Below are 12,352 nucleotides of genomic sequence, written 5' to 3'. Positions count from 1 at the left end.
AGATCACTGCAATCGTGACGCCAAAACATGCGCAGTGACGTCATGTAAAGAAAAATATTATTCACGCGCTTTTGCGGGCTTCGAAAAACGGTGGCATATAAATAACGATGCGTAAACTCATTTTTATGTTTCTCAGCATGCTCTAAAATTTATAGGAAAAATATTAGGGACCTTATCGGAAAGCTTAATATTTTGTGCAATCAACGTACACACTTAACTAATTGAGTTCAAAAAACAGTCAGAACATTCAGTATTGCTACGAAGTACATGCAGTGAGTGTCAGTTGTGTGAGATGTCCCACTCATTTGATTGATTACTCCTTCCCCTTTTTTTGACGCTGTGCATTATGCCACTGCAAGAGTGCTTATTTTTAACAATATTATATGCCCAATATCTGTTATATGAATTCGGGTGAACGCAGGAATGGTAAGTTTGGGTGAGTTGAATCATTCCAAAGCTTTTCGCAACGATCATTACCAACCTTACTTCCTATGTGCAGGCAACATCGTGAAAGAACGTGTTGTTTTCTCTTTGCTTGCGGGTAAGTTTTATTTATTAGTGTGAAGCTTTATTTGGCCCATTCCAGTCGCATTGCGGTAGTTGCAGTCGCGCATCGTTTTGGGCCTGTTCAATTACAAAAAAAAAAAAAAATTCGAATGCCTGACTGCAAGTTTACTAGTGTGGTTTGCTAGGCCAAATGGTGCATGGTGAACGTATAAGTGCTTCCAGCAAGTACGGACGCGAGCACATGTAGGAAATGGACAAGACAACGCTGGCATTTTTAAAAATAAAGATCCAGCCAACTTCATTCGGTACTTCAGCCTCTTACAGGTACACGACACCCACACGGACAAGACAACGCTGGTTGTCTTGTCCGTGTGGGTGTGATGTACATGTAAAGGGCTAAAGTACCGGATGAAGTGCTCGCGTCCGTACTTGCTGTAACCCCTTATGCGTTCGCCTGACTGCAAGACTGCCGCGTGAGTGGCCACTCGAGGCGCTTTGCGTGTATTCCCGGGCTTCTTCTTTCAGGCTCGGAAAAACACTTTTATGTGGCACGTGTCGAGCAACGGAAAGCTGTAGCGAGAAATTTTCATATTGCTCTACAATTTTCTCATTGACCCTTTTCGTCTAATTACAATATTTGAGAATTTGAAGAAATAATTACGACTAATGATCTAATTAGGTGGTATGGAAAAAGAAAATTGTGTGAGTATCTCCAAGCGGACGGCAGACAACGTTACTTTTGTTCTGTCCAGCTACGTGGTATCTGCATACTCTTAAATTCTGCCTAAAGTTGCCAGGGACATCCTGTATACGGTTTCGGCGTAAAATGCAGCTTTCGAAATTACAGCAACGTGTATCTCGGCGTCCCAACAACCCCGCAGGTACGGTGCCGAAGCCCTCGAGCGGATCATCGAGTATCCAACACTGCTGGAAGAGCTGACGCAGCTGCTTTCAGTCACTGATGCCGAGGCCAAAACGTTGGTTCGAGCTGGGCTGAAGAGCATCCAGTGCTTGCATGGCTTCATGCGAGTGACTGGCGTCGTTAAAGACCGCGTCTCTTGCCATCGGCACGAAGGTGGTCAAATGCTGTTGGATGACCTCAACGAAGACTGTTGGAGTCTAGTGAGACGTCATCTTAAAGTTGAAGATGTCAGGGAACCCGCGGCAACAGTGGTAGAAGAAGACCAGTCATTCCCCGTAACGGCGGCAGCTTAAGCTGCGCGGTATGGGATGCAACTTGCGCGGCTCAGCGGGAAAGACACCGCCACAAGTACCCGATTCATAGAGCAAAGCCGACTGTATTTCTTGGAAATTTTGTGAGCAGCGAGCCAATATACGAAATGTATTTAGGTAGCGAAATCTGTATTTTAGTCTATATATATATTTACGTACGTAACATCTGCTTGAATAATGTTCGTTGATTCAGAGACGGCGGTCTCTAAATACTTGAGCCAAGGAATTGAAGATACAAGAGCAAGAATAACATATTTACGTAGAATGAAACAATATTATAATTAGTGCTTTTGGTTCGAAGAAATAATCAGTCAAGTAGTTTTATTATTTCATTGCCAAGAATTGTGAACACAGTGCGTCATTATATTTTACAAGCTTAACGCGTCATTACAGAGCCTATACGCTTCGCTTCTACATGAAAAGGAGCTGTCTCAAACACAGAGTGACGCGCAAACAGCTACTCTTTTACATTCAAAAGGCAGGATATATGTATAAAGCTCCAAGACGGTTCATACAAGAATTATGAAATAAACTCACCAGGCCCTAGCAGTCTTTGCGGCCCTCAACTCTTTTGTTGCAACACCAGCAGGCTCTACTTGTGGACAGCGCCATGTTCTTCTAGAGAACCCTGCGATGTCCTTAACGTCATGTTTTTTTCATGCCAATACCGCTTGCTGTTGTGTCCGTGATACGTGTAGAGGCGCCTGCATTTGCAAAACCTCCGTGACAGGCAAATCTCCACACGAGTTACTGTACGTGTTTGTTGCGCATGATATATTCGACTGGGTTCGCGCCTGGTATACGAGTGCCTGTTGCCGCAGGCGCTTTGCTTCGACGTCAGTGGTACCCGTGGGCAAAGTTAGATATCTCTTTGCTTGTGGTAGGTATGAATGTGAGAATCACGGGCTACCTTGATAGCGACGACACGAAGACAGCGGCGTAATAATAAGCAGGGACTTTCGCAGGGAAGGCAGTTTAGAGCAGTCGCATTAGATAGAAAATCTAAGATACATAAAATAATTTTCAAACGCCATCAGTTGTGCGTTTATGTCAGCTTTATGTATCGCAATGCTACTTCATCTTGTGCCATTTTTAACGTGATAGCGTTAAGGAGCCTGTGTCGCAGAAAATCCGACGTCGCTGTCGGCGTCCCGCGTCGGCGTCCGGCATCGGACGCGATTTCGTAAAAAAAGATTTCCGAACTACACATACCCAGGCCTTCCAAGTGACGCAAGGAATTGAGTAAAGTGATTCAATTTTATAAAGTAAAATGCGTGAAAAATCGTCAACTACGACTTGCACACAGCGAAGAGACACGATAGCTGTCGGATTGTAGTTTCACTATACAAGAAAACAAAATTCCGTTACGCAAAAACACAAAGAAACCCCTTCACACACACAAACCGGCCGCGACGTTCGCAATTTCGCGCGTGCCGGCGCGATATGTGTCTTAGAAGCGTCACACCAGGTTCCTTGCAATAAATGCAGCTGGTGCTCGTCTCCGCCGCATCACAAGGGGAGGTCATTATTTTACGTGCACTCTGTTTTCGTCTAGTACAGTGCGAGTGTCATGGCGCCAATTAAAATCTTGTAGGTCCGTATGCCCCCCCGCCATTCCCCCCCCCCATGTGGTGTAAAACTTCTGTACAAAAAGTGATCTGTGGAATTGCTGGATTTGGAAGCTCTTGGGGTCTGCAGGGCCATCTGCGAGGCACACGGATAGGTTGCTGACAGCCATAGACAAGTTCATGAGTGCTTTGCATTAGGAGCAAGCACAAGATCTGACCATCTATTTTTGTTTTGATGCGCGTGAGCAGGGGTGTTTCTCGGTGACTTGAGTGGTTTGCAAAGTTTCTGTATTAGTGTTTTTTCGCTAGAATAGCAGCTTGGGCTTGTTGGTTTTCCATCCTGCTAGTAACAGCGCGAAATGTAGACAAGAGACGAGACAAGAAGACACCACAAGCGCTGACTTTCAACAACGTTTATTCCGAAAGAAACACGGCTTCTTATAACCATTGCCCACACGTGTCGCACTCACGTGATCGCACATCATGTAAAACAAGCACTCTTTTTTTTCTCTTTTATGCGCTCAAGATAGCGGTTGCACGTGCAAAAGCTCAAGTTCTTCTTGTCTCGTCTCTTGTCTACATTTTGTGCTGTTACTAGCAGGACAGTGTTTTTGCTGCCATTTGTTGAGTACCTGTCTTATCTCGCTTTAAGTGAAGTTAATTGCGATCACTACCTTTTCTCTCTACAAAGGAACAGAAGAAAAGCACTAAACACAAGGTAGAGACGTTGGGTAGCCTGCCAATTTGCAAAAAAGCAGAGTAGGACGCAGTGTTTCCAGAATTAACGAATTAAAAAACGTTCACCTTGTAAGGAAAGGGTTGCGAGAACAGGTGGGTGGGACCCTTAGTCCAGGGCTCCACTGCCCTCACCCGCGTGCCCTGCTTGGTCGAGGAGTGCCTGTTGGACCTCCTTTTCCTCGCTGGCGAGCCAGGTCTCCCAATGGTGCGTTCTGAATTTTGGCTGCGGAATGTGAGGTACTAATTTTGCGTGACCTGCGCTCGCAAAACCACGTAATGTGGGCGAGAGTTGGCTCGCTTAGGCATCACGCGCAAGTGCCCACGTATACGGTGGGGTGGATTACATGTCTTAGCCATAGGTGCGGACATCTGTTTGCATGAAGGCGGAACCACTCAAACGTTTCCCTTACACCTAATTGAGGATGTGGCAGGGTTTAGAAGAACCCTGCCACAATTAGATGTAATTATGTGTAAGGAGCACCATGCAACTCTCACAGAAGGATGGACCATCCAGGCTACAAAAATTGCGCTCAGCGTTCGCTCATAACTTCATGGCTACAAACAACTTGAACAACGCAAGTGATTGTTCGTTGCCTGTTAGAAGGAAAAAAATTGGGTCCTTATAGCACGCTTTTGCACGTAAAATATTAGAGAGCAGTTTCAGTTATAGCCAGAATGAAGAATTACATCGGTATTAAAGAATGCATGCACGTAAAATGGCAGGTCATTATTCAGTTATCTTGATGTCCCTATACAAGTACAACCGAAGAGCTACTGAAGGAGGCCGCGACTGCAGAGCGGCTGATTACCGAAAGATAATGCTTACCTGCAGGCTTGAGCACTCCCTGTCATGAAGTCACGTGATAAAACCGGGATTACCTCATGCCTGTTCACCTCTTGCAGCAATGGCGGGAAATTGTTTAAAATTCCTTCGTCCACCTGCGGGCATGGTTTTAGCTCACAATTGGTGTGAGCTGGGCTATGAGGGAAACTTGAGAAGGACAGTATGTATATCACCTAGTATAGATCGATGGCCATGTGCTGCACTTAGCACAAACATGCGTCGCGCAATTATGACATCACACAGAAATCATCCGCGTTTCATGTCCTGCCACTGCTAAGCAGCTTATTCATTAGGAATTCGACAAGCGAACAGGTGAAGGAAGGAATGCAAGCCAAGGAATGCTGTTTACATGTCGCTGTAACTCCCCTGCAGATGAAAACAGGAGGAAAAGAAGCCATTATATATGAACTGATAGGTATCACTGAATGCTATGATGAATATGCGTGTGTGCGTACATCAAAAAATGTTAATTTATAAATACATTTCAGCATTTGTAATCTGTTGATTGCTTATGGCCACTTATTTGATGGTTTACCGAAATATGTTGCAGTCGATTACTCGAAAACGAAAGTGGACAATGTGATGGTTCGAGCATTATTCGAGTGCAATGAATCAAGGGGTAAATACGATATATCTGGATACGGGGGAAGACTAACTACTGGAAATCACGTGTTTCAAAACTTCACTGGGTGTCCGAACTAGAGATACAAAATATAAAATTTGAGGGCGTGAAAAACACTGTCCTTCTATGTATTGTTCTGAAAAAGTAGCAAACACGATTGCGTGTAGGGCTATGAAAAACCCGCCACATTCATTTCTCTAACACTGAAAAGAATTTAACTGTTACGTTATTGCATCAGAGAAGTCTAAGCACAGCTTCTTGGTTCAAACTATCGACACAACTTCACGTCAATGCATGTACTTAACATCAAAGCGTGCAGACCGACATTTGTATCAATTTGTGTTCGATTACTATCTATTTGATACATCAACGCATCTGGGCAACGGACGACGGCTTCCAGACATAGAGGTTCGAGTGCACCTACGGAAGTTCTTTGCACGTGATCCCCTGCGAGCCTGTTGCATAGCTCGGCGGGCACATTTCAAACTCGGACCACTTTCTTTCATATGCTGCGAAAGTACGGGGAATCTGCAGTATGCGACAGGTGAGGGGCCTTAAGGGTTGGTTGAAGCAAATTCCTTGCCACAGCATGGACGGATTGAGGTGGTTTAAATACAAGCTTTTAGACACGTCGAAAGGAGTCGCATCGCTGCAGAAGAATTCTGCGTGGAAGCTGTCTTTTCTTGCTTTTGTTTTAATTTGCTCCTGGTAAGAAAGCGAAAAAAAAAGTTTTTTACCGAAATTTTCAATGTCTTTTTATACCGCATACATATATAGTCAAATGGCAATCGGCGAAATGGTATTCAACGAACACGTGTTATTCGGCGAAATGCGCGCGGCTTGCAATGCTACAGATCACGCAGCCATCCGCGCTTTTCGCTGGCCTTAGGGAAATAAAGGCTTGCTCATTGTTTGCAACTTATCCTATCGTTGAACAGGCGTCGCGTACAACAGGGCAAGTACAGTGCTCCCCTAAACACATCGCACCTTACCGCATGGAGATAGCAAGTATCCAGATATTGTCATAGGAGTCTGGGAACTAATATAAAGCGAGGGAAACTTCTGTGTGCCCATGAAAAATGCTTCCACAGTCCTTTGTGAACAAAAGTGAGCATCCAGGAAATATTTGGAATCTTACTTTATCTGCTATCCCCCTGGGCACAATGGAATAAGAGCCGAACCTGCTGGCTAGCTGGCATTCATTCGTGATTTGCCGTGCGCGGCGCTTTCCTTTTTCCCCCAGCTACCACAAATGAGTGAGCTCCCGTAGGACCACATTGAATGCCTGGTTACAGACACGCGTGCTTGAAGAAATGCGGGGTAGGCGCAGCGACTGGAGTGAGTCAAGCACAGAGATGTGGAGAAAGAAACCTCCCGGGTTTTTCCTGCTTTGTAATATTTAGTTTTCCACATTTCACAAATGGTGGGACTGACGTGAAACAACGTGACATTTCGGTATCAAAGGCCGGTGATCCGTTTCGACGATCACGTCTGCTTGGCCGAAAATATAATCATGGAGCTTCGTGCACCCATGTACTATCGCAAGCGTTTCTTTTTCAATCTGCGCATAACGCTGCTGTGCTTCTGTTAGAGATCTGGGGTACTATTCTGGACACGCATGGCGGCTGCACGGCCGCATCATCCGCCATGTTTGCTCTCTGATTGGCTGTCGAGAGGTCACGTGCTTTAACATTTGTGCCGGGAAACGGAAGTATTGCAAAATGCAATTTTGCGTTTTCATCATGATGACGAAACGGGACATGGAGCTGCAAATTTTGTGGACTAATACATTTTTTTGGTCCTTGGCAGCTATATTGCGATGTTAGCGCTTCAAAAAGAATGAGAGCGGTAGCATCCACAACCAGTGCAATGCATGTGCAATTGCGCGAATATGTGTTGGCGATTCAAGATATGCGCCATGCCAGCTTGCTGATTGGCTGAAGGAATATCTCGTGATGTGCGTCACAGGAAGGGCTGTTTCGTAAGCGTCATTTTGACGATGCGTGACGTTGCGCTAAGCCGCCATTGCTGAGATTTTCCGCCATAATTTTTGCTGCGACGAGCCGCGCGAATTATGCTAATGAGCAGCCATATCCAATGGCAGCCGAGAGGAATGCGTATCGCCACACTTTCCCCGTCGTTTGGCGCCACGAAAATCTTTTGTTCATAACGCGTGCTCATAGTATTTGCATCGCTCTCGGGTGGTGTTGGCATTTGTGTTTGGGGCCATCATTTTTTAAAACAACGCGTTTATACGAAATAATATTGGTTGAACATAGCAAACTTTCGTCAATGTTGTCCACTTTTCACTGCTGCATTTGTATTGTAATAAAGTATAATGCCTTTTTGCACAATCAAAAGTTATGACGACGGGCTCTTTCTAATTTATAAAAAGAAATGTACGCAAGGCGGCGCCTTAATGTTTCCTCCCGCGGTGCGAGAACCAGCGAAATGAAAAAGAGATGGCAGCGCCGGCGCTTGCGTCGCGCTTGTGGATCTCTCTGGCGCGCGCAACGCTATCGGTGAAATTCGGCCGTTTCTCAGCCAGCCGAGTCGGGCTGAGTCACTTGGGTTTCACAAGATAGCGATAACGTGGCCTAGAATTAAAGCGCATCACCACTGGTAGGTCGCGTATGTTGTCTCAAGCAAGAAAACAAGCGAGTTGGCGCCAACATGCGACGACTCATTCCATTTTCCGGGGACACGCATCCTAGCTATTGAAGCAGACGACGTCTTGTACGCAGCAGACGACGGAAGCGAGAAGCGTTTTCGACCGAATAATCATATGCTTTGAGATAGCTGCTTTATTTTTACTGCGGAGGAAAACTTTTGCTTTACTGATAACGCTACATTCAGTGCCTTCATTTCAGTTTCTTAGGCGAAACGACAAGTTAGCGTCACGTTACGTAAGCAAAACTGGGCCACCAGCGCCATTTTGTTTGCGTCGGGCCTACGTCACGCACCGAAGAAAATGGCGGAATGTCCAGAATAGCGCCCCTGGACGAGAAGGCTACGGGATGGCCGTCTTGCATCAAGACAGCTCCTACGCCTGATTGGCTAGCATCGACAGAAAGCGTGACTGCCTTCTTCGGGTCGAAGTAGGAAAGAATGGGCGCCGTTATCAGTGCCTGGCGCTGTGCTTCAAAACTGGCCTGTTGTTTTTCTGTCCAGACCCATGCGTTATCTTTTCGCAGTAGTTCTCTCAGCGGTTCCGTCAAGACAGACATGTTGGGAATGAAACGCTGTACGTACACTCGCTCACAAAATATTGCGGGGCGCGCGAGCGCGTGGCGGAACGATCCTCCTCCCCTGCTAGCGGGAAACCCTGGTGTCGAGACCGACGCCTGAACGCATGCGCGTCCCTCCGAGACGGCAAGCATGCATGTTTCCGCGCTTCTTCCCTGCGCGCCGGCGATATGCGAATGTAGCCGCGAGGTAGCTCTCTTGCGATTGGCGCTGTGGCCACTGTGGCGGCTTCGACGGGCACAACTATGTGAAGCGTGTTTAGAAGCGTGAGCTTGCGCGCGCCGCTGCGGCCGCTTTTTGTCCAGTCATAATCGCTGACGCATAGGTGGTGAACGCAACAAGTCATTTTTTTTCTACGCTGCACCTTTTCGTGCCCAATAATCGTTGTTTCTTGTTACGAACGGGGCGTTCTCCTGCAGAAGAGCGTGGGAGGAAAGGCGCTCCATAGAAGGAGACAGGCAAGACGAAAATGAGCTCTTGATTTCCGTTGTATAAACGAAGTTTTGCCCGTCGAAGCCGCCACAGCGCCAAACGCAAGAGGGGCACCTCGCGGCTGCATTCGGATATCGCCGGCGCGCAAGGAGGAAGCGCGGAAACATGCGCGCTTGCAGTCTCGAGGGACGCGCATGCGTGCAGGCGCCGGTCTCGACACCAGGGGTTCCCCGCTAGTAGGGGAGGAGGGTCGTTTCGCCACGCGCTCGCGCGCCCCGCAATATTAACGCGATAGCGTTAAGGAGCTCGTGTCGCAGAAAAGCCGGTGTCGTCGGCGTCGGGTGTCGGCGTCGGTGGCGTTGACCGTGAGCGATAAATCACGGCAGGCGCTTCATAAATAAAAAGCAACTTCCAAGATTGGCCCGGTGGGAATCGAACCCAGGTCTCCGGAGTGTGAGACGGAGACGCTACCACTCAGCCACGAGTTCGATGCTTCCAAGCGGTGCAAACGCGCCTCTAGTGAATGCGGTGTTGCCTTCGAAACGAGCCGTGGAAAGTTATACTGCGGTGTATATCGGTAATTATGAACATGTAACGTACAGAAGTCACAATTACACGAGTTGCGAAGTGCGTTTCCGCTGCATTTCTTCTGCGCTTTCCGCACACGCAGAGCCATCTTGCGGCAAACACAGAAGACCCCCTCCTCTCAATGTACGGCGCTGCCCCGACAGGAGGCGCGCCGCGCGCGCATTGGGACCGCTGCCAGGCGCGTCGCAGGACTCCCTCTCCCCTGACGACGCTTCGCCGTGCATCCGGTTTAGATTACTATCTATCTCTCTGCCCGTGCCGATCACGACGTTTGGCTGGCGTAGATCGTTTCCCCTCCGAGACACCGAGTTCTTTGGTTCGTTTCGTTCGCTCAGGCGCACGTTTCGTTGACGCGCCGAACGCTGCGTTGCTCGACGCTCACCGCGTGATAGGTGGGCGCTAAGTCCGATGCGGGGCGCATCGTAAGTGATTGCTGTGCCGTAGCGCATTGTCTTATACCCCTTGGCGGGTCGACGGGAACGCTGTCGCGTCCCACTCTTGAAGGCGAAGCTTAAGCGTCCTCCAATTTTTTTGTGAGCGAGTGTACGTAGTTCATTGTGCCGAAAAAAATGTGCAGTTGCTTACTGGTCTTAGGCTCGGGTATTTCCAGAATGTCCTGAACACGCTCCGGGTCGATGCGCAGGCCTTCCGTAGTGAGGATGTGTCACAAGTAGCGAACCTCCGCCTGCAGGAAGGTGCATTTTTTGATGTTAAGTCGCAGATTGTGCTCACGGCAGCGCGTCAGTACGATTGTCAGGTTGCAGTCATGCTCATCTTTTGTCTTGCCCCAGACTAGTATATCATCCATTACAACTGCGACACCGGGTAAACCGTTTAACAAACGATGCATTGCAGCTTTAAAAATTTCTGGGGCTGACGATATTCCAAAGGGCATAAGGAGGAATCGATAGCACCCGTATATATGGCGTACTCATAGTGCAGATTTTTGAACTTTCTTCCGTTAGCTTAGTCTGCCAAAATCCCGATGCTGCATCAAGCGTAGAAAAAATCTTGCCCCGGACAGCCGCGGAACTGTCTTCTAAAGTTGGCATGGGGTAATTTTCTCGAAGCAACTGTGTGTTCAGGGCGGTTGGATCGAGGCAAATACGCACTTTTTCTTTTTTTCACCATGGTCACCATATGGCTAGACTATTCGGTTGGTTCATTTACCTTAGTAATGACGCCCTACTGCTCCATGCGCTGCAGTTCTGACAGAACTTTGTCTTGCAGGGCGACGGGGACCCTCCTAGCAGGCACGACGGTTCCCGCGCTGGCAGGTTTTAGCTTCATTGAGTACTCCACGCCTTTGAGTGGTCCTAGCCCACTGAAAACATATGCGAAAGGTTGGGCTGGGTGATATAGTTCTTCACTGGCGACTTTCTGTATGCGGTATATAAACCCTAGGCGTTTGGCGACTGCCCCGCTGAGCATGACTGGAACATCGTGCTCGACGACGAAAAATTTTTCTTCGCATTTTTTGTTGTTAGCGCAAAGCAGAAGCTTGATTTTTGCTTGTGCCGTAATCCTGTGACCGAAGAACGCCGTTAGAGTCACCTTGCAGGCTTCCTTTGGCTTAGCAGGTAATCTTTCCAGCTCGTTTTTAGAGATAACGCAACAGTTTGCTCCTGTGTCCAGTTTGCACGTGAAAGGTTGGCCTTCGATGTACACTGCTGCTGTCCATTTATCAAATCCAAGCGAGTTTATTGCTAGCCCCGCAAGAAAAAAAATCGTCTGTCTCGGCCCGTACCTCCCGCAGCTCTTTTCCTTGACGGCTGGCGTTACGCGTGGCACCGACTGATTTGCAAACGTGGGCAAAATGGTTCTGTGCGCCGGACTTCCTGCAATTCTTTCCTCTCGCTGGACATTTTCCACCACGATGCATCTGGTAGCCACAGCTACTGCACACCTTCTTTTCTGTCGCAACCGAGTTCACTATCGTAGTGCGCTCTCCGCCCGTTGCTGCGCTTATCTCTTGGAAGTGCTGCTTTCCTTGCTCTTCAATCCGGCAAATTTCTACCGTTTTTTTTTGGTAAGAAGGGTTTTCCGCTACCACTTTCTGCTGCAGACGTTTGTCTCGGACGCCTAGAACGGTACGGCTGCGTAGCATGCGGTCTTCTGGAAGTCCAAATTCACAGTTCTTGGCTAAAATTTTCAATTCGATCAACCAGTCATTAAATGGTTTGCCTTCTTTCTGGTGCCTTGAACCAAAGCGAAATTCATGGAGGGTTAAGTTGTTTGCTGGCTTATAGTAGTCCTCGAATTTCTTAATCAAAACTTTGACGTCGTTTCTGTCCTCGTCCGCGTCAAACTTGAAAGTGCTGAATGCTTTCCGGCCTTCTTCGCCTATGCTCACGCGAAAAGTTGCTTCCTGCACATCGGTTGGCTGCTTAGTCAATTGAGTAGCAGTGGCAAGCAGTTCGAACTCACTCTTCCATGTTCTCCAACCAAGCCAGGCGTCGTCTGACGTATCCAGGGGTTTCGGCGTCGGTAGTAGAGTCGATGGAACTGGCAGCCTCGTAGGCGGTGTCGTCGACATCTCAACTGGGCTCCGCTGCCACCATGTAGGCCGGCCGG

The 12,352-nt window shown here is 47.9% G+C and overlaps 2 protein-coding genes across 3 annotated transcripts in view; one reads left to right on the top strand and one right to left on the bottom strand.

Annotated features, from left to right (window-relative positions):
- LOC135915218 (uncharacterized) overlaps positions 1-1,866 on the top strand; it is a 27,372-nt gene extending 25,506 nt beyond the window's left edge. Inside the window, exon 3 of the mRNA XM_070523266.1 lies at positions 1,389-1,866. Coding sequence (XP_070379367.1) covers positions 1,389-1,722 — 334 coding nt within the window. The 3' untranslated portion in view covers positions 1,723-1,866. The remainder of the gene's footprint in view (positions 1-1,388) is intronic.
- LOC139048730 (uncharacterized) overlaps positions 1-12,352 on the bottom strand; it is a 26,041-nt gene extending 13,689 nt beyond the window's left edge. Inside the window, exons 1-3 of one of the 2 annotated variants that reach the window (XR_011507882.1) lie at positions 12,206-12,352; positions 10,949-11,102; positions 10,364-10,463 (exon numbers count right to left, since the gene is read on the bottom strand). The gene's annotated coding sequence lies outside the window, so the exon portion shown is untranslated. Of the gene's footprint in view, positions 1-2,277; positions 2,406-10,363; positions 10,464-10,948; positions 11,103-12,205 lie in introns of those variants that run through there. The other variant, XM_070523267.1, reaches the window with a different exon arrangement.

The sequence above is a fragment of the Dermacentor albipictus genome, chromosome 8 (assembly GCF_038994185.2).
Source record: "Dermacentor albipictus isolate Rhodes 1998 colony chromosome 8, USDA_Dalb.pri_finalv2, whole genome shotgun sequence".
NCBI classification, from domain to species: Eukaryota; Metazoa; Arthropoda; class Arachnida; order Ixodida; family Ixodidae; genus Dermacentor; species Dermacentor albipictus.
Note: the sequence above shows the minus strand (reverse complement) of the source record. Positions and strands in the feature narration are given on the sequence as shown.